Source organism: Hemicordylus capensis, chromosome 6 (genome assembly GCF_027244095.1).
Source record: "Hemicordylus capensis ecotype Gifberg chromosome 6, rHemCap1.1.pri, whole genome shotgun sequence".
Lineage (NCBI taxonomy): Eukaryota > Metazoa > Chordata > Lepidosauria > Squamata > Cordylidae > Hemicordylus > Hemicordylus capensis.
The window spans coordinates 9,473,597-9,498,629 of NC_069662.1; the positions used below are offsets into that span (position 1 = coordinate 9,473,597).

Here is a 25,033-nt window from a genome sequence, read left to right on the forward strand (position 1 = left end):
TGAACCACCACAGTGGTTATGTCCTACCGTGAAAGAGAGGCACTCTGTGTATGTACAGAGGTGCACTTATTTCTTATTATACACGTGCCAGGACAAGTTTTTTCTTTAGAAATAGCTTCTGTTGGCTGAACAATGCTGGTCAAGCGAAGTTCTGAAGTAAGGCCTTTGAGGAAATTTGGGCTGGGCATAGAGAAGTTAAAGCCGCTTCCAGGCACAAAGACCTCCGAACTGGTTTCTCTCCCAGTCAGGGAATCCCTGGGAGAGAAAACTGATTTTTAGCTGGTTTTTCTTTTTCTTTTTCCCCCGCTTCTGCAAGCTGTCTTTCTCCTGGGAACGAGGCGGAGGCCTGTGGCATGAATATTGAGCCTCAGCGTCTGGGCAGGCAGCTTGCAAGCGGTCGAAGGGAGGGCGGTGTATTTGGGAGGTGACCAGCCAAGCCCCTAGGGATATAGGGGGGGAAGTGGTGCGTATCTGCTTTACACGGCTGCCTGCTGCTACTCGGTTGGTTCTGCATGCTCTGCCTGCCATTGATATGATGAGCATGTAGGCAGCACGCTGAGGGGCCGAGAGCGAGGGAAGGCCTGGGCCGGAACGTGCAGTGAACTCGGACATGTTCTGGTCAAGAGGGAGAAGCTGGAGGAAGGAAGGAAGGAGCTTGATGAAGCACCGCTGGGAAGAAAGCGTGACGGAGTAGCTGCCATGTAAACCGCCCTGAGCCATTTTTGGAAGGGCGGTATAGACATCAAATAAATAAAAGAGCCAGCGTGGTGTCGTGGCTAGAGTGCTGGACTAGGGCCGGGGAGACCCGAGTTCAAATCTGCATCCAGCCATGAGACTTGCTGGGTGACTCTGGGCCAGTCACTTCTCTCTCAGCCTAACCTACTTCACAGGGTTGTTGTGAGGAGTAACTTAAGTATGTAGTACACCGCTCTAGGCTCCTTGGAGGAAGAGCAGGATATGAAATGTAAAAATAACATAAATAAATAAATAAAATGAAATCTCCCCTGGCAGGACTCTGTCAACAGCTGTGAAATAACAGGCCCAAACCCAACAGGTGTGGGCCTCACCCTTGTCCGTGTGCCTTGACGGCATGTAGCGCGATGCCCCACCTGTTGAGTTTCTGTTCACGTTTCAGGCTGTTAAAGGCTTGAGGCCTCCATTTCAGGGTAGGACCACCACCAAGGGTCACCATGGCAACTGTAGCCAGCGTGGTGTAGTGGTTAGAGTGCTGGACTAGGACTGGGGAGACCTGGGTTCAAATCCCTTTCAGCCATGATACTAGCTGGGTGACTCTGGGCCAGTCACTTCTCTCTCAGCCTAACCTACTTCGCAGGGTTGTTGTGAAAAGAGAAACTCAAGTATGTAGTACACCGCTCTGGGCTCCTTGGAGGAAGAGCGGGATATAAAATGTTGATGATGATGATGATGATAATAATAAATAATTAATAACTGCTTTCCCCTCCATTTGTGAGGAGAACTGGTGGGGGGGGCTGCTCCACCCCCACCCCCCACAATGCTCTCTGGAGTCGCTAAGGATAGAGAGAAAGCTTCTGGCTGGGACAGAAAAGCCTACATAACCTTTCCCTCCTTAAGCCCATGCAAGTTCCAACCTGGATGCAACCCAAATTTAAAACAGTGTCCCAATAAGCAAGCAAATAAATAATAAAATAAAAAAGGCATGTGCGGGGAAGAGATAATGAGTCTCCGACTTCGGGGCCAGGCGGTTTCTCCCTCCCTTCCTGTCCAGACTTGATGCCTGTGTACCATAGTCAAGAGGATGTGCATGATTAAACACAGAATTAGGGATGGGTGTGTGTGGGGATGGGTGAGTTCCTGGCCTGGCTTGTGAGAGAAACAGCAATGGTTTTGGGCAGCCTGTGTGTGAAATCTGTCTATCTCCTTTGCCTCCCTGAATTAGGAAATCTTCTGAGATGAAAACCGGACTAGACAAAATCCCAGGTGCCAGGGAGAGATGGCACCTAGAAATCTAACCATGGCGCTTCGACAAGGATATTCAGAAGTAGGGTTATTGCGTAAAAATCTTCATCTTTGTACCAGGCAGTCTTGTTTCTGTTCTAAGTATATTGTAAGGGGGAGGAGGAGAGCTGGGCTTATGGTAGCAAGCATGAATTATCCCCTTGGCTATGCAAGGTCCACCTTGGTTTGCATTTGGATGGGAGGGTACACACGAGCACTGTAAGATAAAGAGCTGTAGCTCCGTAGGTGAACACCTGCATGCTTGCATGCAGAAGGTCCCGGCTTCACTCCCTGGCAGCATCTCCAGGTAGGGCCGGGAGAGACTCCTGCCTGGAATCTTGGAGCGCTGCTGCCAGTCCGTGTTGTAGACCACGCTGAGCGAGATGGCTCAAAGGTCTGACTCGGTATAAGACAACGTCCTGCCTTTTATATAAGGGAATAAAGAGAAGCCCATTTATCCCGCTCCCTTCCATAATATCTGTCACTAAGTCCAGTAATCCCATCAAGCGTCCACTGTCTAGCTCCTGAATTTTTGAGCTGGCTTCTAGATTCAAAGAAAGCTCCCAGGCTTGGACTAAAAGACTCCTTTTTAGTTGCTAGCAGGGCATGAGTGGGTGATAGGCTTCGGTTGCTGACCAATACCCCCTGCTTCCTTGCTCTGTGTTTGCTCCTTGCTTTTTCCTCCCCTCCCTCGTTTTATTTCCTGACCCTCTCACCCGGCATAAATCCCGACACTCTCCACCCACACGATGGGTCGAAAATATCCTGCAGCTGACATCCTCCAACTGTCTCCTTTGAGGCAGCTGTCATGAGTTGATTTCCATCGTGCGTGCCCCTGGCCGATTCCCCCCTCCATTCATGTATGTGTGACACTCCTCTTTTTGCTTGGAACTGAATTGGTTGGGGAGAAGTCAGGTGACGGCGGAGGAACAGGTAAGGTGAGGCCGTGCTAACAGGGCAGAAGATCGATGTGTCATTGCAGAGGGAGAGCTGTGTGTTTGGGTGCGTGCGCGTGGATGAGCCAGGGTGTGTCTGTGGCAGGGCTCGGAACGTGCCTCTGGAGTTGAAATCTGGGCCATGTTTAAAAAGTATGGTCAGCCTGGGAATTAATCTGCTCGGTGGGGGGAAGCCAGGGAACATTCTTTCCGGCCCTGCCCAGCTGCGGAGCCCAGAGACTTTCTGCAGTTGATACGGGCACTTGGCTTTAGCTGCAGGGGCGGCACTTCCGTGGGGCAAGGTGAAGCAGTCGCCTCAGGCAGGCAAGTTGTTGGGATGGCGGCCAGGCAGCAAGATGTCCCAGCTTTTTGGGAGCGACGGGATCCTTGCAAACGTGGCAAGGAGCACCCCTCCTGGCATGCCTTGCAAAGTTGGCGAGAAGCACAAGGAGAGAAGAAGAGGCTGCTGGCAACTCCCCCCTCTCCCCCCCCCCCCGTTTCATTTCCAAAAGTTGCTGTGTAAAAGGCACATATGCATTTCTTGCCAAATCTTTCACTAATGAACATCAGATTCTTTTTGCTGAAGGCCAAGGTGTTTAATTAGATAGCCGCCAAACCGTGGAGGAGAGATGAGCTGTGTCAGGCAATGAAGCCTGGGCCTCCACTCTGGCTGCTGCAGATCCTGTTCACCGTCCACTCCGTCATCTGAGCAATCATCAGAGACTGCTCTGAACCTTTTCACCAGGACTAGAAAGTTGTGGATTTATTTATTTTTAATCGGATTCTTCATGCGATGGATTCTGCTCCATATTTGGGCAACCATGAAAGTGTATGTGCACAATTGTCAATGTCCCGATTGTGGCTCTGGGTGTACGTGAGAAAAAGGGAGGAAGAAAATGAAAAAAACCTCCTTTTAAAAATGAAGTTGGTAGCGAAGTGCTTTAGAACAATTACAATTAGTGTTGCAATGCATTTCGGACAACTAGGTCTGCTGCATGAGAATTCCTCTTAAGAACTGTAGCATGGCAGATGTCGCTTTTTTCCTCTATCCATGGTCCGGTTTTTTAATCCAAAGCAGAATGGGTGACAAGAACAGTGGGTGGAATTACCAGCTCCTTGGCTTGGGTTCAGAGTCATTCCCTTCCCCCAGGTCTGCTTCCTACAATGAGCCCCCAAGTTCTTTCCAGGCTCCTCCTGACTGGGCTGAGCCACGCTGTTGTGGTATCTTTCCCAGCTGGAAACATACACCACACCCGGAGAATGCTGTCAGGCTGGACAGCCTGCTCTGGCAGGCAGCTCGGGGGTGTGTGTGTGTGGTGGTGGTTAGAGCCAGCTGGGCTTCTGCATGCACAAACTCCCTGGAGGGCAGAATGTACTCGCTGCGTGCAGGGTTGTGGAACTCTGGCCGGGGTGATGGATGATGTCGGGGCCAGGGTGGACGCTGTGCCTTTGGAATGCTTCCGGAAGCTCGACTCAGCCAGCCAGCAAAAGCACTTCCCTTAGGAGGAGGCATGGCCCCCTCTGGATAGTGCTGCTTTGACTCCAGAAAAGGGCGGGCGGGGCAAATTCCAGGCTCCAGGGTGCCACGGTGCCTAGAAATCTAGCCCTGGTGCCTTGATGAGGATATTCAGAGGTAGAGTTATTCAATACAATCTTGATCCCAGGCAGTCCTGTTTCTGTTCTGCTGTATTTATTTGAATCCAAGACTAGGTTTTCTCAAAAGTATTGGTCCTCTTCCTTTTGGGGTGAATACAAATATTTATCATATTTAAGCTCTGTTTTTTTTAAGGGGATGTAAATTTAGAGTCCTTTTCTATTTGGGTGTCTACGGGTGTGTTACTTGTAAAGGGGATAAAAGAAGCACATTTACAAGCTGTAACCTTGCCTCAAAAGAAAGGTGTGCCAAGCCCCTGATCATCTTGGTTGCCCTCTTCTGCACCTTTTCCTGTTCTATGTGTTCCTATGTTTTTGGCTCCTATGTTTTTGGGCTGGCTCCTAACCCCAAAGAAAATGTGCCAAGGCCTGAGATAAGTGGCCCTCAATCCCCAACGGTCTGGGCATGTCCTGAGAAGTATACTGGCCCAATAATGCCCGTATAGTTAAGCTGGAGAGTGTTTTCAGTGTTCCACCATTATAAGCACTGAACAATCTATTGCTTCTAAAATCAAAACCATTTGTCCGATCTGCCCGGCCATCAGCACATATTCACTACTAGATGACAGGAGACACCTCCTGTGAAAAGCTGGTGAGGATCTGTTGGAAAATGGCTTAGATAGGGCAATTTAAAAGTCTCCCCCCCCACTTTTGAGCAGGGGTTTATAGGGTTGGTGACATATATTTTTGGACTGCTATTTAAGTGCTATTTAAATGACTTTGTAGCCTATTTGCATAGTTTCAGCCTTTTTTTTTAGGCTGCCTGCCAGAAAAGTGCCTTATGTATATCTCCCTGGGACCCAATTGATTGTTGTTTTTTGAATGGATCCTCAAAGTTGGGGTTTTAAGAGGAAGACAAATGCATTTTTAGTGCTTACGGAGTCTGTGCAGTAGCAAGTTTGAAGTTACAGTGCCCATAGCGCTGCCCACAATAAACATGGCAGCTGACTCGCTGCCCTGCCCTGGCCCGAGCCCTGCTGCCTGCTGCCACCGCTCCTGCCCACTACTCCCTCCTGCCACTGGCATTCCCTACTGGCTGCCCCTGATTCCGTTCCCAGGGCTCAGGCGGCCTCTGTGCATTTGCAGAGTCCGCCCATGAGCCTTGGCGGCGGGGCAGCTGGCACAGAACGCTCTCGCCCACTGCTCTGGCACACGCCCCTCACTCGTTCGGGTGCATACCTCGCCCTGGCAAGCTGGCGATTCCTGCCGGCTGCTCCAGCCTCTGCTCCCAGGGCTCAGATGGCCTCCGTGCGTGCTTGGACTCTGCACATGCACAGAGGCCATGCAGGGAACGCTGGCAGGGACGAGGAGGTGCGTGCCAGAATGGGTGGGGGAGTGGGGGAGGGGTGCACGCGTGCATCTCTGTGCATCTGAGATCAACAACCTCAAAACAGTGGTGCATCTGTTGGTAACCTCCAGACTTGACTTTTGTAATGCACGCTCTGTGGGGCTGCCTTTGTACGTAGTCCAGAAACTTCAGTTGGTTCAGAACGCGGCAGCCAGGTTGGTCTCTGGGTCATCTCGGAGAGACCACGTCACTCCTTTACTGATGGAGCTACACTGGCTGCCAGTAGGTTTCCGGACAAAATACAAAGTGCTAGTCATAACTTACAATGCCCTAAATGGCTTAGGCCCTGGGTATCTAAGAGAGTGTCTTCTCCATTACAAGCCCCATCGCCTATTGAGGTCATCTGAGGAAGTCCGTCTCCAGTTACCGCCAACGCGTTTGGTGGCTACACGGAGACGGGGCCTTCTCAGTCGCTGCCCCGAGATCGTGGAATGCGCTCCCTGCTGAGATAAGATCCTCCCCATCTCTGGCAATTAAAAAACACACACCTGAAAAACCATCTTTTCGCCCAAGCTTTCTCAGCTTCCTAATATTTTTGGGTTTTAATCTGTGGTTTATTTTTAAACTGTTAAATTGTTTTTAAGTTTTTTGTATATGTTTTTAACTGGTTTTATGCTATTGTTAACCGCCCAGAGACTAAAGTTTGGGGCGGTGTACAAATTTGATAAGATAAATAAATGGATCTGTTACTGTCTGTGTGCCTGTGAATGGCTACACCACTTGTGTACAATATTTGCACTATTTTTCTGACACTATCCTAAAGGAAATTAAATCAAACAGGAGAACTGTGAGGTTTATGGGGAATTTCTGAGCAGATAATCTGTAGTTTTAGACATGGTCATTAAAGCATTTGTTTTTAATTATTGTTCTTCGATGTGGTCTCTGTGCTTCACACAAATGGGTTTTGCGCCCATTCGTGTAAGAGCACAGGTGACCACTAGAAGAAACCAAGTTACAGGTAAGCAACCTGTTGTTTCTGTGTGTGTTTTGTTTTCTTTTAAGAAAAAGGGGGGAAAATGAAGTACAGATTTAAAGTGAACACAAATTACCTGCTTCTTCTTGTGTCAGTTACTGCTGAATAATCACGAGGTGGGATCACACTGTCATATTACTGGATCCATTAATTTCATTTACTTGTGTTTTTTCATGCGGTGGAGTGGGGGAGTGTGACTTTATTTTAGCTGAAGGTTTTACACAGTTTTGGGTGTTCTACATCAGGAAGTTTTACCTTGTGGTTTGGGTAAGCTCTTCCCCATAGTGTCTAATCAGACTTCCCTTTTTAAAACGCTTGGAAATTCAGTAATCGAAAAACCTTCAGTTTAAAATGAGAGTTAAGCTACTCTACGTTTTCATTTGTGCTCTAAAAAGAATGGGAATTGCAAGTTAAGGTGCCCATCTTAACTCCCATGCCAAATAAGCTGTAAAGACTTTGTACAGTCTGGGATATGATGGTAGCTTTAGAAATGAGGCTCCATGCACCCATACCTTGCCTTGGTCTTTCAGTTGGACATTGAGCTGGGGAGGGATGCACCCAGGCAGACATTTAACAGGTGCCGTTTCCCCAATCACTTCCTAGAGATGCCCCTGATGAATTTCGGCCTGATGCATCTCTGATCAAGGCAAAGTGTGGGTGCATGGAGGTTCATTTCTAAAGCCATCATCGTATACCAGACTCTACAAAGTCTTTACAGCTTATACGATGCAGAAGTTAAGGTGGGCACCTTAACTTGCAATTTCCATTCTTTTTAGGGCCTGAATGCAAATGTAAAGCAGCTTAACTCTCATTTTAAACGGAAGATTTTTGGATTACTGATCTTGTCAGCAAGTCGTTCCTATGATGTGGAACGCTTTGAGGGTGGGTGGTAAATGGACGCCTCATTTACCACCACCCCCATCTTGCTCCAAGTGGCGCAAGTCAGGCCACTGCCTTCTCTTTAGCTTGACACATGCTGGCTAAAGTGGTAGAGTCCTGAGATGGTAGGGTGGACTGTACCACTTTTTCTTTTCTTTTTAAAAACATTTAATAGGAACACAGGAAGCTGCCTTCTGCCGAGTCAGACCTCTGGTCCACCTAGCTCAATATTTTCTACACTGACTGGCAGCAGCTCTCCAAGGTTTCAGGCAGGGATCTCTCCCAGTTTAATCCCTGTAGCTGCTGCCAGGGATTGAACTCGGGACATTCTGCATGCAGTGCAGATGCCCCTACTACTGAGCTAGGTTTCCATCCCCTAATAACGCCATAGCCCATACAGGGATCATACCCATGACCTTGGTGTCACTAGCACCATGCTCTAACCAACTGCCCGTTGGAACGGACCTCATTTCTGAATGCTCCCCTCTGTTAAACAAGTCAACTTTCTCTGCAAGTAGAAACCTAGCAGAGGAGGGATTAAGATGGACTAGAATGGGCTCCCCCAAGATGCAAGGGTTTTCCCTGCTTGCAGGAAGTTTTTTTTAAAAACACACACACATAGGGGAGCATTAAAAGTGATGACCATCAGCTTGATTGGTTTTAAAAGGGGGTTAGACACATTCATTAGACTTGATGGCTATAGGCTACCGCCAGGCCCAGAGGCAGGATGCAACGACATGAGAGAGTGCTTCCCGGAGGAATCTGGTGGGCCGCTGTGGGAAACGGGCCTTTTGCCTGATAGATGATCATGCCAGGTTGCTCTTATCTTCTTAAAGGAATGGCATTCCCCAGGTGCAGCCTGAAATGGTACGGTCACCTTTGTCATGTCCGGATTCTACCACCTTGTTCCGCCGCTGCATGGATAAACCAGGGCAAAGTGTGGGAGCGAGAGGACAGTGCCCCGATTCCACTGGACGTGGAGGCTTCTGCTAACGGTGTCCACCTCTCCTCCCACAGGAAATGAAGTCGGTGAGCTGCCGCAAATGACCCGCTCCCGTCACGATGTCCTCCATGGACCCTTTGCCTCCAGCCACCCCTCCGGCCCAGAAACCCACGCGCATCATCAAACCCCGCCCGCCCACCAGACCCCGACCCTATCTGCCCCCCCGGCCGGAATCTGCCAGGCTGAGCCGTGGCCCCACGCCGCCTTTGCTCCTGGAGGACTCCGCCTCGGAGGCGGTGAGCGATGGGTGCCGTAAGATTACCGAACCCCCCTGCAGCAACCAGCGGCAGCTTCACGACTTGCAGAACTCTGGCGCCGTTCGCAAGATCGTGGTGCGCTTCGACCACGCGGGTCCGGAGAAGGAGGAGGCGGGCAAGCCGATACGGCCGGTTTTGAACGGCAACCAGGCATCCATCCCTGTGACAGAGAATGGGGAGGGAAAAACAATGGAGGAGAAGGAAGCGCAGGAGCAGTTGGGTAAGTGAACTGGATTGCAAGGATATGACTGTTCAGCATTGATTCCCTTCCTGCAAGATACTGCTGGCTCCTCCAGCCTTAAACTGATCCTACTTGGTGTGGAGTGGAGAAAATTACACCCAGCAAAGCTTAGTGTGTTTGTACTTTTTATGTATATGTTATGCAAATCAAGCCCGTTTGCATATATGTGTCTCTCTTGCAGAGCTCCACTCTTGGCCGTTGAAGATCTCTTTCAGTTCCACCCACTCCCACCTTCTGAAATTCCACTAGATGCGGCTTATGTGCTTCCAATAGCAAAATCCCCCACATGTTTCTCCCGAAGTGCATCCCACTGTGTTCAGTGAGACTTACTCCCCAAGTGTGTGTGTGTGTGTGTGTGTGTGTGTGTAGTACTGCAGCCAATCCTGAGAGCTGGAAAGACTCCTCCACCCTGTACCAAAATATGTAATTATGCAATGTTATTCTGAAACATGCATCGAGGCTCCGGTGGTTCCTGTTTCATTTTTTAATTCTGCTTTTATTCTAAATATTTGGTGAGGATAGCAGCAGTAGCTGAAACAGTCATCCCCTTACGCTGGCAGTTCTCCCAGAGGTTGTTGGACTCCAACTCCCATCATTCCCAACCACAATAGCCAAAGGGGATGATGAGAGTTGTAGTTTGTTTATTTGTTTGCAGTATCTATGTCCCGCCCCTTCAGTGCAATACTGCTCGGGATGGCTTACAACAGTAAAACGAAAAAAGGGGTATAAAATTTAACACACTAAAACACAGTGTAGAATGAAAACAAACCGAATTAAAATTAAAAACCCACCAGTCTTTAGTAAAACACATTAAAAAACCTCTCTAAACAATCAGGTTTTAAGATTTTTTTATAAAAACGCTAAGGGAGGGAAGGGAGGCAAACCCAGCTCCCTTGAGAAGTCCATAGTGCTGGGGAAAGAGGAAGGAAAGAGAAGAGGACGACCAGCAGCAAGGTGGATGGACTCAATGACAACAGCAATGAATGCGCCACTGAGAGACCTTCAAGGCCAAGTTGAAGACAGATCATCCTGGAGAGAATCTATCTATCTATGTGGTTGCTAAGAGTCGACACTGACTTGACAGCACTTAATCAATCAAATCAAGGGAGGGAGTATGCCGGTGATCTTCTGGGAGTGCATCCAGAGCCGAGGGGCCACAACCAAAAAGGCCCCATCGGTGTTCCCTGTAACAGGGATTCCCAGATGTTGTTCACTACAACTCCCAGCATCCCCAGCTCTAATGGCCTCTGGCTGAGGATTATGGGAATTGTAGTCAACCTCTGGAAAACCCTGTTAACAGGGAATTCTGGGCCCCGTCTCTTGTCCCTGCCAACCGAATCTCAGCCGATGGCAAGGCTTTGTTCAACAACATCTGGGGACCCAAGTTTGAGAACTTCTGCCTTGCATGTCAGCTTCTTGTATCTTATACACAGCCTTCAACGTTCCTCTGTCTCCCTCGCCCCCGCCACTTTTCCTTCCACAGATCCTAGCGAGGACGGCCACCTGTCTCGGTCGCATGTGGTGGAGCAGAATGGGGTCGAATCTCCAGCTTCCTGCCCCTCGGGCTGTCCCTGCGTTTGCCACCAGCAGCGTCCAGGGATGGTCTTGGCGTGGGTTCCGGCACATTCTCAACGGGATGACGGCGAGGATGGGCCGGCCTCGGATCTCTCATCCTCTGCTGACGAGGGAGGGCCGCTCTTCCAACACCTCTTGGTGCTCAACCCTCCAGCTGCCGGGGGCCGGGCCCCCAAGTCCCGCCGTTCTCCCCGGAGCAAGAAGACCCCCGGCCCGCCACCCTCGGCCAACGGACACACGGAAGGTGGCGTGGTGCTGACGGGGTACCGCTCCACCGCCGAGCCTCTCCCCCCGCGCTGTCCCCCCTTGATGCCCAAGCCTCCCCGCCGCAGCAAGGGAGGCTCCCTGGCCTCTTTGGATGGCGAGGGTCTGCCCCCGGCCATCCCACCCAAGGCGCCGACGAAACCGCCTCGCTACTCCTTGGGGCCCCTGGCTTTTTCTCGCAGGAGCTCCCTGCAGTACCCGCTGGAGGCAAACCGCATTCCGGGGGACCTCTCCCCTGTCTTTGGAGAGGGCCTCTTGCCGCCGCCATCCCAACCGCCGCCCTCCCCACCTTCTTCCCGAACGCCGCCGCCAGCCCTGCCCCTTTCCCAGCCGCCGCCTCACCCGCATCCCTTCTGCCAGCTGCCTGCGGGGCCGACTCCACCTCCCCCGTCCCAGCCGCCGCCGCCGCTGCCTCAGGGGTTGCCGCCTCCACCGACTCAACCGCCGCCTCCCTTGGAGAACACGCTGAGTGAAGGCTCGTGTCCAGGTACCGACCACCGTCCAGGAGGGCCAGAAATATTGTGGGAAGGGAGGCTTGGTAGGAAGAGGAGCGCTGGTCTGCTGGTAGCAAGCATGACCTGTCCCCTTCGCTAAGCAGGGTCCACCCTGGTTGCATTTCAAAGGGAGACTTGATGTGTGAGCACTGGAAGATCTTCCCCTCAGGGGATGGAGCCGCTCTGGGAAGAGCAGAAGGTTCCAAGTGCCCTCCCTGGCAGCATCTCCAAGAGAGAGATTCCTGCCTGCAACCTTGGAGAAGCCGCTGCCAGTCTGTGTAGACAATACTGAGCTAGATAGACCAATGGCCTCACTCAGTATATGGCAGCTTTCTGTGTTCCTATGTTCCTGAGGCTTACTACAGTCTCTCTTCTGGTTCACCGTGAGTTCTAGTAGACAGGGGCTAAAAGTGGAGAGCCGGAAAAGGCAAGCCGTAGCTAGTTTGGGGAGTCTGGAGGGGACCTTGCTTTGGTGTAGGGTCTTTTTGGTGGGGAGGGTCCTCTTTCTGCCAAGCTTGTGGCTTGGCTAGCTTGTTTGAGTCATCTGGTTACTTGTGTTATCAGGCCCGGAGACTCATTTTGGTATATGGTGGTGTAGCAATTCATTGGTCTTCCCTAGACGTGCCTGCCTCCTTATATCCCGGCAGGGGTGGGCAGCTGCTGCTGAACTACAACTCCCATCACCCCCAGTCATTGTGGCTGGGGATGATGGGAGTTGTAGTGCAGCAATAGCTAGAGAGCCAAGGTTGCCTATCTCCATCTTAAAGATTAGGTTAAATCTTTTCCTCCCCCCCACCCCCCGCACACCTTGAGCAAGCATCACAAACTGCGATGTTCTCTCTCCAGGTAGCTCCGAAACTGAGTGCTCGGCTCCAGAGGAATCTGACTCCGGGACTCCAAATGACAGGTGTGCTTCCCTACCCACCACTCCCACCAAATCTTGAGTGTGGGGTTTGCATTCGTTGGCAAACAGGTCCTTGGTCTGCCCCGGCAGGGCTCCTGTTGTGGTTGCTAGTTGCTTACTCTTGCTTTTCCCTCGGTTTCAGGAGCTGCTCTGCTCTGTCCCCCAAGGGTCCCGACTGGGGGCTCTGCCTGCAGGATGGTAAGTGGTAGATGAAGAAGCCTAAGGAGGAACTCGGAACATGCCCTAGGGAGCAGTGACTGGCCCACGTCCACCTTGCCCTATAGATGAGTCACTTTCAGGCCTCTAAGGCAACTTTTCAAACATAACAGCCCTGCCAGATAAGGCCCAAGGCCCATCTAGTCCAGCATCCTGTTTCACACAGTGGTCCACCAGATGCCCCTGAGAAGCCCACAGGCAAGATGTGCGGGCATGCCTTCTCTCCTGCTGTTACTCCCCTGCAACTCCCCTCTTGCCTCCGAGGCTGGAGGTGGCCTATAGCCACCAGACTAATAGCCATTGATACACCTGTCCTCCATGAATTCATCTAAGCCCCTTTTAAAGCCATCCAAGCTGGTGGCCATCACCACATCCCGTGGCAGAGAATTCCATAGATTAATTATGCGCTGTGTGAAAAAGTACTTCCTTTTGTCTGTCCTAAATTTCCTGGCCTTCATTTGTATGGGATGACCCCTGGTTCTAGGCTTGTGTGAGAGAGGATGGGAAATGTCTCTCTGGCCACTCCAGTGTTCTCTCTAATTCTTTTCATCTCTGTGCGGAATGAGTTTTGTCCTGGGCAGCAGTACCAAGGCAGTGTGTGTGCACATGCATTCAGAGTGGGGCCTTCCAATTTCAACCTGAGCGGGGTCTAAAATTAACTGAGAGGATATCAAAAAACATGTGAGCATGCAATCATGCGCATGCCTTAAAGGGAACACTGGTCCACTCTCTCTACTCCATGCTTAATTTAAACACCTCTATCATGTCTCCCCATAGTTGTCTGTTTTCCAAACTCAAAAGGCCCCCGATGCTGTAGCCTTGCCTCATAAGGAAGGTGCTCCAGGCCCCTGATCATTTTGGTTGCCCTCTTCTGCTCCTTTCTCAGTCCTACAATGTCCTCCTTAAGATACGGTGACCAGAACTGCACACAGTACTCCAAATGTGGCCGCACCATAGATTTGTATAAGGGCATGATGATAATAGCATTTTTGTTTTCAGTCCCTTTTCTAATGATCCCTAGCATGGAATTTGGCATTTTCACAGCTGTCACACACTGAATCGACACTTTCAACGAGCTGTCCACCATGACCCCAAGATCAGTCACCGACAGCTCATATCCCATCAGTATATATGTGAAGTTGGGGTGGTGGGTTTTTAAAAGCCCCCCCCCCCCCAAATATGCATCACTTTACATTTGCTTATATTGAACTGCATTTGCCATTTTATCTCCCAATCCTCCAGTTTGGAGAGATCCTTTTGGAGCTCCTCACAATCTCTTTTGGATTTCATTACCCTAAATAGCTTAGTGTCATCTGCAAATGTGGCCACTTCGCTGGTTATCCCAACTTCTAGATCATTTATGAACAAGTTACAGAGCACTGGTCCCGGCACAGCTCCTTGAAGACCCCACTTCTTGCATTCCTCCATTGTGAAAACTGTCCATTTATTCCTACCCTCTGTTTCCTGTCCTTCAACCAGTTACCAGTCCATCCATGAACCTGTCCCTTTATCCCATGACTTTTGTCAACACAAGCAGATCTTCCATCTCTTAATTTTTTAGTTCTATGAATGTCTTGTTTACATTTCTGTCCTGTTCTTCCTCTAAGTAGCTCAGGGCCCTATAGAAGGTTTTCTCCCACATTTTATCCTCCCAACAATCCTGTGAGATAGGTTCAGCTGAGAAAGATTTACTTTTACATTTATATCCCATTCTTCCTCCAAGGAGCCCAGAGCAGTGTACGTGGTTAGGTTCATCCTCACAACAACCCTGTGAGGTAGGTTAGGCTGAGAGAGAAGTGACTGGCCCAGAGTCACCCAGGGAGTTTCATGGCTGAGTGGGGATTTGAACTGGTGTCTCCAACACTCTAACCCCTGCACCACACATCAGTATCTTTTGCTGCTGCCTGGGCCACACTTCAACTTTTGACACAGTTTGCTTGGCTTTGAATGTAATGTGTATGGACAAGACTGTAAACAGAAAAAAACAAATTCCTTACAGGTACTTTCTCTCGTGACCCTTCTCCATTAACCACATCCATTTAATATCGCCCCTCCCGCGGGTGACCATGCTCCATTGTTAGAAAGACTGATAGGAGTATTACCTAGCAAAATAAAATACCGTATTTACCCGAATGGAAGATGACTCTGAATTTAAGATGACCCCCTTAAAAAGTAGAGGTTATATACAGGTTGTACCTGCCTTTACTCAAAAGGAACAAGACTCTGGATTTAAGACGACCTCTTGATTTCTAATATCAAAAAAACGTGGAGAGAACTTACGCTTGGATTTGGGTCAATACAGTACCTCTGAGCAGTTTTTCTCTTATGCTTTGTTCCTCTTAATTTAGGCTCTGTATTTTTTTTTGTCTTAAACAGGGCTTGGTGGTGGTTGTGTTTTTTTTAAAGTCACTTGACCTGCATCCTGGTCTCTTTTTCTTCACCTTCTGCAGAGCCGCTGTACCAAACGTATCGCCAGGCTGTCATCTCCAAGGAGATCAAGCGGCAAACGGTGCCTCGCAACAGCAGCTTCAGCAGCTCAGACTACGGGGCCCCTTCCCCTGGCGAAGGGCCCGCGGGGTCTCGCGGCTCCATACCGCACAGCACACTTTGGCAGGAGCTGCCCGCCGTGCGGGAGAGCGGCCTTCTGGGAAACATGAGCCCCGAGGAGAGGAAGATGCAGGAGGTGAGTGGCATCTCCTGTGAAATCTCCTGCGAGCCATCTCCTTTGGCGGTGGCTGAAGGTCTCTGTGCACCCGAGGCGGGATGTCCGATGTTGCTGCTGCTTTGTGCTCACTCTCATAGGAGCATAGGAAGCTGCCATATACGGAGTCAGACCATTGGTCTATCTAGCTCAGTGTTGCCTTCACAGACTGGCAGCGGCTTCTCCAAGGTTGCAGGCAGGAACCTCTCTCAGCCCTATCTTGGAGATGCTGCCAGGGAGGGAACTTGGAACCTCGATGCTCTTCCCAGAGCGGCTCCATCCCCTGAGGGGAATATCTTCCAGTGCTCACACATCAAGTCTCCCTTTGAAATGCAACCAGTGTGGACCCTGCTTAGCTAAGGGGACAAGTCATGCTTGCTACCACAAGACTAGCTTTCCTCTCCAAATTTATTTTGACGTAGTCGGCGGGATTCGAACCTGCGCAGGGAGATCCCAGTGGATTTCTAGTCCATCGCGTTAACCACTCGGCCATAACTACCACCTTGCTTTCCCTTTTTTAATATGTGGGGCAGGCAGGAGAACATCTTACCACCTTGCTAGTGCCCCAGTGATCTTCTCTCTGTCACCACCTCGCCCATCACCTCACCTCTGATATCCTCCCACAATGCATCTTGTATGTGGCACAAACTATTTTTACTACATTTCTTTCTCGCTCTTCTTCCAAGGTTGTGTTTAGCCTCACAACCACCCTGTGAGATAGGTTAGGCTGAGAGAGACGTGACTGGCTCAGAGTGAGTTTCGTGGCTGACTGGGGATTTGAATCCGGGTCTCCCTGGTCCTGGTCCAACACTCTAACCACTACCCCACTGCTGGGGTCTAAATCGACCCTGTGGGGAGGTGTCCCGGATGCATTTTGCGATCCTTTCCCAACATGCGTGGAATTACGTTCTTAATGCAAAGAAAGTGGAACTGATAGTTTTGCTACCATTTGTATACCTTTCCAACAACACAGTTCTCAAAGCAGTTTCATGGCAAAAGAGGGTGGTTCCCTGTCCCCTAAAGGGTAAAATTTTAAAAGAAACACCAAAGACACCAGCAAGAGAAACGGGAAGGGATACTGTGCTGGGCTGAATAGGGGCCGTTGCTCTTCCCCTGATTACTATACAGGTGAAACTCGGGAAATTAGAATATCGTGCAAAAGTCCATTAATTTCAGTAATGCAAATTAAAAGGTGAAACTGATATATGAGACAGACGCATTACATGCAAAGCGAGATAAGTCAAGCCTTAATTTGTTATAATTGTGATGATCATGGCGTACAGCTCATGAAAACCCCAAATCCACAATCTCAGAAAATTAGAATATTACATGGAACCAAGAAGACAAGGATTGAAGAATAGAACAATATCGGACCTCTGAAAAGTATAAGCATGCATATGTATTCAGTACTTGGTTTGAGCCCCTTTTGCAGCAATTACTGCCTCAATGCGGCGTGGCATGGATGCTATCAGCCTGTGGCACTGATGAGGTATTATGGAAGACCAGGATGCTTCATTAGCGGCCTTCAGCAATTCTGCATTGTTTGGTCTCATGTCTCTCATCCTTCTCTTGGCAATGCCCCATAGATTCTCTATGGGGTCAGGTCAGGTGAGTTTGCTGGCCAATCAAGCACAGTATACTGTATACTTTTCAGAGGTCCGATATTGTTCTTTTCTTCAATCCTTGTCTTCTTGGTTCCATGTAATATTCTAATTTTCTGAGATTGTGGATTTGGGGGTTTTCATGAGCTGTACGCCATGATCATCACAATTATAACAAATTAAGGCTTGACTTATCTCGCTTTGCATGTAATGCGTCTGTCTCATATATCAGTTTCACCTTTTAATTTGCATTATTGAAATTAATGGACTTTTGTACGATATTCTAATTTTCCGAGTTTCACCTGTAAGGGAGTCACCACTTTGGAAGGGTGTCTCTCTGGCCACTTAACAGGGGCAGTCTTCAGCAGACTTCTGTTACAACCCTGGGTTCCGTCCCACTCCTGTGTCTCATGTCCTCTTCTGTGCTGGTCCTTCCCTACATCCAGAGCCTTTTTGAGGTGGTAACGTCGGAGGCCTCGTACCTGCGCTCGCTGACCCTGCTGATCGAGCACTTCATGGAGTCTCGGGATCTGTCAGCCACCATCCTTCTGCGAGAGCATCGCATCCTCTTCTCCAACATCCGCAAGGTCAAGGAGGTCAGCGAAAGGTCAGCCCCACCTCTTCCCCTTTGCTTGTGCCTTCTAGGGTCCATCTTGAAGAATTAAGGAGGTCAGTAGAAGACTGATTTGAATTTCCAGCCTGCTAGTGGCCATTCAGGGCTGCTGTACGTGTCTAGAGGTATTGGATGGTACATCCAGAATTGGATGGTACAGCCAAGAATTGGAAGAATTGCATGGTACAGCCAAGAATTGGCTACCCTCCAAGAATTGCATGGTACAGCCCTCCTAGAAATGCAGCTGCAGGACTGATCTGATTCTTCTCAACATATGGGAGATTAGCCCTTAATAAATATTAGTCTTCCAACAAATCTTCCAACATTTACATAGAGTTTATGTATGTGTTCAAAAGAATTGCATGGTACAGCCCTCCCAGAAATGCAGCTGCAGGGCTGTACCTTATGCTCCTTCTGAACGTATGGGAGACCAGCCCTTAATAAACATTAGTGGGCTGAGATTTTAGCCCATCTTCCAACATTTTGCATAGGGTTGGCCTTAAAACAGTGGTGCATATGCTGGTAATAGCCAGGCTTGACTACTGCAATGTGTTCTGCGTTGGGCTGCCTTTGTACGTAGTCCAGAAACTGCAGCTGGTACAAAATGCAGCAGCCAGGTTTGTTTCCAGGTTTACCCAAAGAGATCATATTATTATCCATTAAAAGTAACTACACTGGCTGCCAACACGTTTCTGGGTGAAATACAAAGTGTTGGTTATTTACCTATAAAAACTAAATGGCTTGGATCCAAGGTATTTAAGAGAGCGCCTTCTTCACGAGCCCAGCTGCCTATTAAGATCATCTGGGGAGGTCCGGTTGCAGTTGCCACCGGCTAGAAAACCGGGCCTTTTCTAAAGTTGCCCCAGAACTTTGGAATGCACTTTCGAGCAAAATTAGAAACTCCCCTTCTCTGGATGTTCTTAAGAAGGACCTGAAGGACATACCTGTTTAGTCAGCCTTTTAGTTCATAGTTTTAAAGTTTTTAAAGTTTGAGTTTCATCTGTATTTTAAACTACTCTAATTGTGTTAATGTTTTGATGGTGGTGGTTGTTTTAGATTGGGAACCACCCAGGGACTTGGGTATGGGGCGGTATAAAAATGTGTTAAAATAAACCAATAAATATTCAGATTTGCATACATTCACACACAAGATTGTACTTCTGCAGGTGTCGATCAGCCCTTAATAAACTTGACTTCTGAGACAATGGCCTGGGGTTACACCCCAACTTGCAGGTGGCAGCACAGGTGCAGGATCATGTGTTCAAAGGCCCATCTGGGAAAAATCTCCCTTGCCATCTCCATGTTTCTGTGGACGTCCCTCATGTGGTCGTTCCCAAGGTGGTCATCCTCTTTGCTCTGCCTCAGCTTCCTGCAAGACCTGGAGGTGCGCCTGGCCGAGAGCCTGCAGATCTCGGATGTCTGCGACATTGTGGAGGAGCACGCCCAGCGGAGCTTCTCCGTCTACATTGACTATGTGCGCAACCAGCTGTACCAGGAGAAGACCTACAGCAGCCTCATGTGAGTCGGAGAGGGAGCCGGCTGGGTTGCAGCTCAAGGGCTTGAAGGCGGGGCGACTAGGAATGGCTGGTCCAGCAATTCTGGATTTTCACCAAGCAAGCTGGAGACGGCCTGTTGCCAGCTGCCTCCCCATTTCTTTGGGCTGGGTGTATCCTCTGTGGTGGAAGAGCAGAATTTGGCATCCCCAAGGGTTTTGCTGTTTCCACGTCATTGTGCCTAGGAAGCTGCCTTCTACTGAGTCAGACCATTGATCCATCCAGCTCAGTCTTATCTACACTGACTGGCAGCAGCTGTCCAAAGTTTTAGGCAGGAGCCTTTCCCAGCCCTACCTGGAGCGGCTGCCAGGGAGTCAACCTGGGATTTTCTGCAGGCAAGCATGCAGATGCTCTTCCACTGAGCTACGGCCCCATCCTCTAAGGGGAATATCCTGTAGCTCTCACATGAAGTCTCCCATCCAAATGCAAACCAGGGCAGACTCTGCGTAGCAAAGGGGACAATTTGCACTTGCTACCGCAAGACTAGCTCACCTCCCTCTGCTTGTAGAAAAGCCATCTCAAGCGCTTCAGAGTCTTGGAATGCAGGCATGGCTGTGCACTCTAAGCTTTGTTGGATCAACCAAGTGACCTCTTGGAGTCTCAGAAGCAGATCCCAGCAGTAGATGCTGTTACTGGCTCACAATGTTTCCACTCCTCGCACCCTCCCCCCTCGCGCCCCCGCCCCTCCCCTCGTGACCTGCCCCGCCCCTGTGTGCCCCGCCCCCGCATATCCCGCCCCTCCCCCGTGTCCCCTCCCCTCCCCCGTGTCCCCTCCCCTCCCCCCACGCCCCCCACCCTCGCGCCCCCGCTCTTCCTGTGTTTGTGACCTGATCCACTTCCGTCCTTCTTCTCAGGGAGAAGAACCCTCAGTTTGCCATCGTTGTCACCCGGCTCCAGGAGCTGCCCCAGTGCCAGCGGCTTCCCTTCATGTCCTTCTTGCTGCTTCCTTTCCAGAGGATCACCCGCATCAAGATGCTGGTAGAGGTGAGGCAGCTGCAAGGCTCTGGGTTCTAGTCTAGGTGCCACCTGGGTGGAGAGTGAGGTTTCAGCCAAGGGAGTGGTGGGGATCTTTGCCCCTCTGACTTAGGGGTGGAGGAAGATCAGCGGCTTCAAGCCAGACTCCCTGCATTTAATGTCTGGATCCAAAAAGCCTCATGTAGCGATTTTTCAAACTCTGTTCTGGGAACCCTTGCAGTTATCCAGATGCTAATTGGGGTTGCAACGTAGGAAGTTACCTTATACCGAGTCAGACCATTGATCCATCTAGGATCAATTCCTTACTACTAGGAATATTTATATACCGCTTTTCAACCAAAGTTCACTAAGTGGTTTACACAGAAAAATAAACAATACATAAATAAGATGGATCCCTGTCCCCAAAGGGCTCATAATCTCAAAAGAAACATGAGACTGTCACCAGCAATAGCCACTGGAGGGATGCTGTGCTGGGGATGGATAGGGACAGTTGCTCTCCCCCTGCTAGATAAAGAGAATCGCCACTTTAAAAAGGTGCCTCTTTGCTCAGTCAGCAGGGGTTAACTAACCTCCCTAAATGTTTGCCTGGAGGCGGTAATGGGCTGGATGAGGGATGACAAACTGAAGTTGAATCCAAATAAGATGGAGGTGCTGACTGTCGGGGGTTGGGACCCGAGAGATGGTTTAGATCTGCCAGTTCTGGATGGGGTTCTGGGAGTTGTTCTCCTTCTACTAAATATAAGAGAATCACCACTTTAAAAGGTGTCTCTGTGCTCAGTTAGCAGCTTAGTATTGTCTATGTCAGACTTGTGCGACATAAGGCCTGGGGCCAGATCTGGTCTGCGGGCATTTTTTTTTTTTCTGGACCTTAGGTAGGAATAGCTTGCAGCAACAGCAGGAGCCATGAAGATCTCTTGGCCTGTCCCACGGATGAACAGCAGTGGCTCAGTGCAGCTGGCCACTTGAGACCAGATGTCTCCTGCCTTTGGGCCAAAGCCCACAGACACCATCCCTCTTTCCTCTCACCTTCCCCACTAGCTCCAACCTTCTGCCCCCTCACTTTCATTCATATTTTTCATAATTAATTTTAATGTAATTAATGCGCTGAAGATTTAACTCTGCTCCCACACACCAAGTCATGGTCGTACATGCAGGAGTCTCTCTCAGCCCTAACTGGAGATGCCAGGGACTGAACTTGTGGCAGTGAGTTCCACAAATCTAATTACACATTGTGTGCTGAAGCCCTTCCTTCGGTCTGTCCTGGATCCACTGCCAATCAGTTTCACTGGATTACCCTATTAGGAGAGAGTGAGCAAAGCTCTTTCTTTGCCTCATTAATATGTTTTTAAACCTCTATCCTGTCTTCAGTTTGTTTGGAGGAAAAGACTAAAAAAAGCTTCAGACATTGTAGCCTTTCCTCTTAGGGAAGGTACAGCAAGCCCCTGATCAGTTTGGTTGCCCTTTAATGCACTTCTTCCAAATCTCCATTGGGAAGATATGGTGGCCATCCCTAGACCTGGTGCATGAAAGCAGGAGTTCCTAACTTCGATGGAGTACAACTCCCACCATTTCCAGCCACAAAGGGCCAAAGGCCATTGTGGCTGTGATGATGGGAGTTGTAGTCCAACAACATTTCGGAACCCTGAAGGTTGGGAATCCTGGCCTAAGAGGGAGGGATTGCACTGAAATGCCACCCTCGATTCCAGTTTTATTCATGTCTCCTAGAACATCCTACGCCGGACAGAAGAGAACTCTTTGCGAGAGCAGAATGCCATGAAAGCATTGGGCTCGGTGTCCAAGGTGAGCTGAAGGGTTGATACTGATGGTGATGCTTCCCTCCCCACCCCCCACCCCAATATACGAGGCATATTTCTTAGTTGCCCTTTGCAGTCGGGCAGTAATGTTCTCTCTGGCGTGAAGTACCTGACTCTACTCTCTCTTCTTCCCCCACTCTCTGAATCTCTGGCTAAGATAATAGAAGAATGCAACTCTGAGGTGGGGCGCATGCGTCACATGGAAGAGCTGATCCACATCGCCAGCAAGATCGAGTTTGACAAGCTTAAGGTCAGGATATGTCCAGCTTTTCGTTTTCTCTGGGCCTGTTAGGGCCCCAGTCTTCCTTGATCTCAGCCAGCCCCGTGGATTTTGCTACCCTGGGTGAATCTAAAAAGTTCCTATTCCCCTCCCTACCTTCTGGGTTCTCTCAAAGGTGGGTCCCTGGATGCTGTTGGGCTACAGCACCCACCATCCCAAGCCATAATGGATGATGGGAGTTGTAATCCAACATCCTCTGGGGACCCAACTTTGAGAACCCCTGTCTCATGCAAAGCAGCACAATGACAGCACATTTAGCATTCCACTCTCAAGCATGTTTACATCCTACTGTGTTTAATGGAGCTTCCTTCCTAGTAAGTGTGCACACAATTGCAACCTCATGATCCAGAGTTGACCAGGATGAATTTCTTATATTCATTTAAAAATATAAGATCACATTGCCTATCGAGATCATCTGGAGAGGTTCGTCTGCAGTTGCCACCGGCTCGTCTGGTGGCATCTCAGGGACGGGCCTTCTCCATTCCTGCCCCGAGGCTTTGGAACACACTTCCTGCTGAAATAAGAGCCTCCCCATAGGATCATAGGAAGCTGCCATATACTGAGTCAGACCATTGGTCTATCTAGCTCAGTATTGTGTTCACAGACTGGCAGCGGCTTCTCCAAGGTGGCAGGCAGGAATCTCTCTCAGCCCTATCTTGGAGATGCTGCCAGGGAGGGAACTTGGAACCTTCTGCTCTTCCCCAAACGGCTCCATCCCCTGAGGGGAATCTCTTCCAGTGCTCACACATCAAGTCTCCCATTCATATGCAACCAAGGCAGAACCTGCTTAGCTATAAGGGGACAAGTCATGCTTGCTACCCCAAGACCAGCTCTCCTCCACTTACAACTTTTAAAAAGGCAGTCAAGATGCATTTGTTCACCCAAGCTTTTAATTAGATAATCTTTTAATTGTCTTTTGAGTAGTTTTAATGTTCTAAATTTTAAATCGTTGTAATGTTTTAACCCTTTTTTATTTGTTGTTTTTATAGTTGTGTTGTAAACCGCCCAGAGACTGGCATTTTGTCGCAGTATACAAATGTGTTAAATAAATAAAATAAATGAAAGCTGTCTTCCCCTTCTTTCCTTCCACACCTTTACCATTGTGTTGTGCCACAGGCAGTCATCAGAAACAGGAAGGCTCCAAGTTGGGTCCCCTGGGGTTGTCCTTGCATGCCCCCTCCAGAAATTAAATGGAAAAATAAAGGTTTGGCACACCATCCCATTGATCTGTCACTTATTCCATTAAGCCGTGATGGTGTGGATGATGCTTAGAGGCCATCCGCCTACTTAGCCCAGCTGCTTTTAAGCATGCTGGCTGACATCCAGACCAAGTTTCTGGAGTCTCTCTCAAGGACTACTCCATTCCAATAGGACCACTCAGGAGTAATTTAGACTGACTGTCAGCCACTGGCTTTTAAAAAATAGCTGCTGTTCTTTTGCTTGATTTCTGTTTACGTTTCACTTCTTAAAACTTTGTAACTGTAGGCTGACCCTAGTGTTTCAAGACAAAAGCCCAAGAGCACTCTTCAGTAAATCATTCACATCTTCTTCTACTACTACAAATAATTATATACTATACCACCTTTCAACCGAAGTTCTCGAAGTGGTTTACATTTTTAAAAGATACATAATAAATAAATCAGATAGTTCCCTATCCGCCAAAGGTTCACAGTCTAAATGAAACATAAAGTAGACACCAGCAACAGCCACTGGAGGGCTGTTGTGCTGGGGCTGGTTAGGGCCATTTACCTTCTCCCTGTTAAATATAAGAGAATCACCACTTAAAAGGTGCTTATTTACTCGGTTATCAGAAACCTTACTGAATGTTGTTTTTAAAAGTTGTAATAACACATTGTGTATTTTAAACAAGCTGTTCTAGTAAGGACTAATCTGCCTACTTTCCTTTCACTATCCCTACAACTGGACTAAATTTGGTCTAGATCAGTTAGGCAGTTCACAAGTTAGCCCACTTGTGCCTCAAACGTTAATGCATCCGCCATCTTCAATTGAGTTGGATGACATCATCACAAACTACGCGTTTGAGGTGTCCCTACAACTGTACCAAATTTGGTCCAAATCAGTTCCCACCTGCACCTCAAACATTCATGTGTCCGCCATCTTGAATCAGGGTGAATGATGACATTACAAACTTTGTGTTCAAGCTGTCCCTATGTGTCCCTACATCTGTAGCAAATTTGGTCCAGATTGGTTAGGTGGTCCTCAAGCTAGGCCACTTGTGCCTCAAATGTTTATTCATCCGCTGTCTTGAATCAGGGTGGATGACATCATCACAAACTACGCCATTGAAGTGTCCCTATGACTGTACTCGATCTGGTTCATATTGGGCCAGGCATTGAGAAGCTGATGGGATGGATACACACACACACACAGACACGCACATGGAATGCCGGGTGATCTCATAAACCTACTGGAAAGTAGGCTAAAAATAATTTCTTTGTTTCGCAATAACACTTGTTCTTGCAGTTAGCACACATATCAGACCTGCTGATGATTCATGTACTTTATAGTTGTTATAATGTGAATGCTTTAAACTTCACCACTATGTGATCCTTCCATTGACCATATCTTTTTGACCAGTCAGACACCCATTCCAAATGCAGTGGATCTCTCTTCTGCTCTTCCTTTCTCTCTCCAAGACATTATCTACATGACTGGGTTTGGGTTGCCTTGGCATTTTGGTGCCCTGGGAGGTTGCATGGTCTGCCTCTATGGCCGGATTGGCTGCCTCTTTTTAAGTCACCAGAATTCTGTGCATC

General features: G+C 49.0%; 1 protein-coding gene across 12 annotated transcripts in view; it reads left to right on the forward strand.

Moving 5' to 3' along the window:
- ARHGEF15 (Rho guanine nucleotide exchange factor 15) overlaps positions 1-25,033 on the forward strand; it is a 76,866-nt gene that overhangs the window by 40,572 nt on the left and 11,261 nt on the right. For 5 of the 12 annotated variants that reach the window (XM_053265576.1, XM_053265580.1, XM_053265577.1 and 2 more), the window contains 11 exons: positions 1,919-2,020; positions 8,783-9,245; positions 10,750-11,592; positions 12,446-12,506; positions 12,646-12,701; positions 15,170-15,402; positions 17,468-17,628; positions 19,000-19,152; positions 20,042-20,171; positions 21,888-21,962; positions 22,134-22,226. In XM_053265576.1, coding sequence (XP_053121551.1) covers positions 8,828-9,245; positions 10,750-11,592; positions 12,446-12,506; positions 12,646-12,701; positions 15,170-15,402; positions 17,468-17,628; positions 19,000-19,152; positions 20,042-20,171; positions 21,888-21,962; positions 22,134-22,226 — 2,223 coding nt within the window. In that variant the 5' untranslated portion in view covers positions 1,919-2,020; positions 8,783-8,827. Of the gene's footprint in view, positions 1-431; positions 464-1,918; positions 2,021-2,535; positions 2,911-8,782; positions 9,246-10,749; positions 11,593-12,445; positions 12,507-12,645; positions 12,702-15,169; positions 15,403-17,467; positions 17,629-18,999; positions 19,153-20,041; positions 20,172-21,887; positions 21,963-22,133; positions 22,227-25,033 lie in introns of those variants that run through there. The other 7 variants (XM_053265578.1, XM_053265584.1, XM_053265581.1 and 4 more) reach the window with 3 other exon arrangements.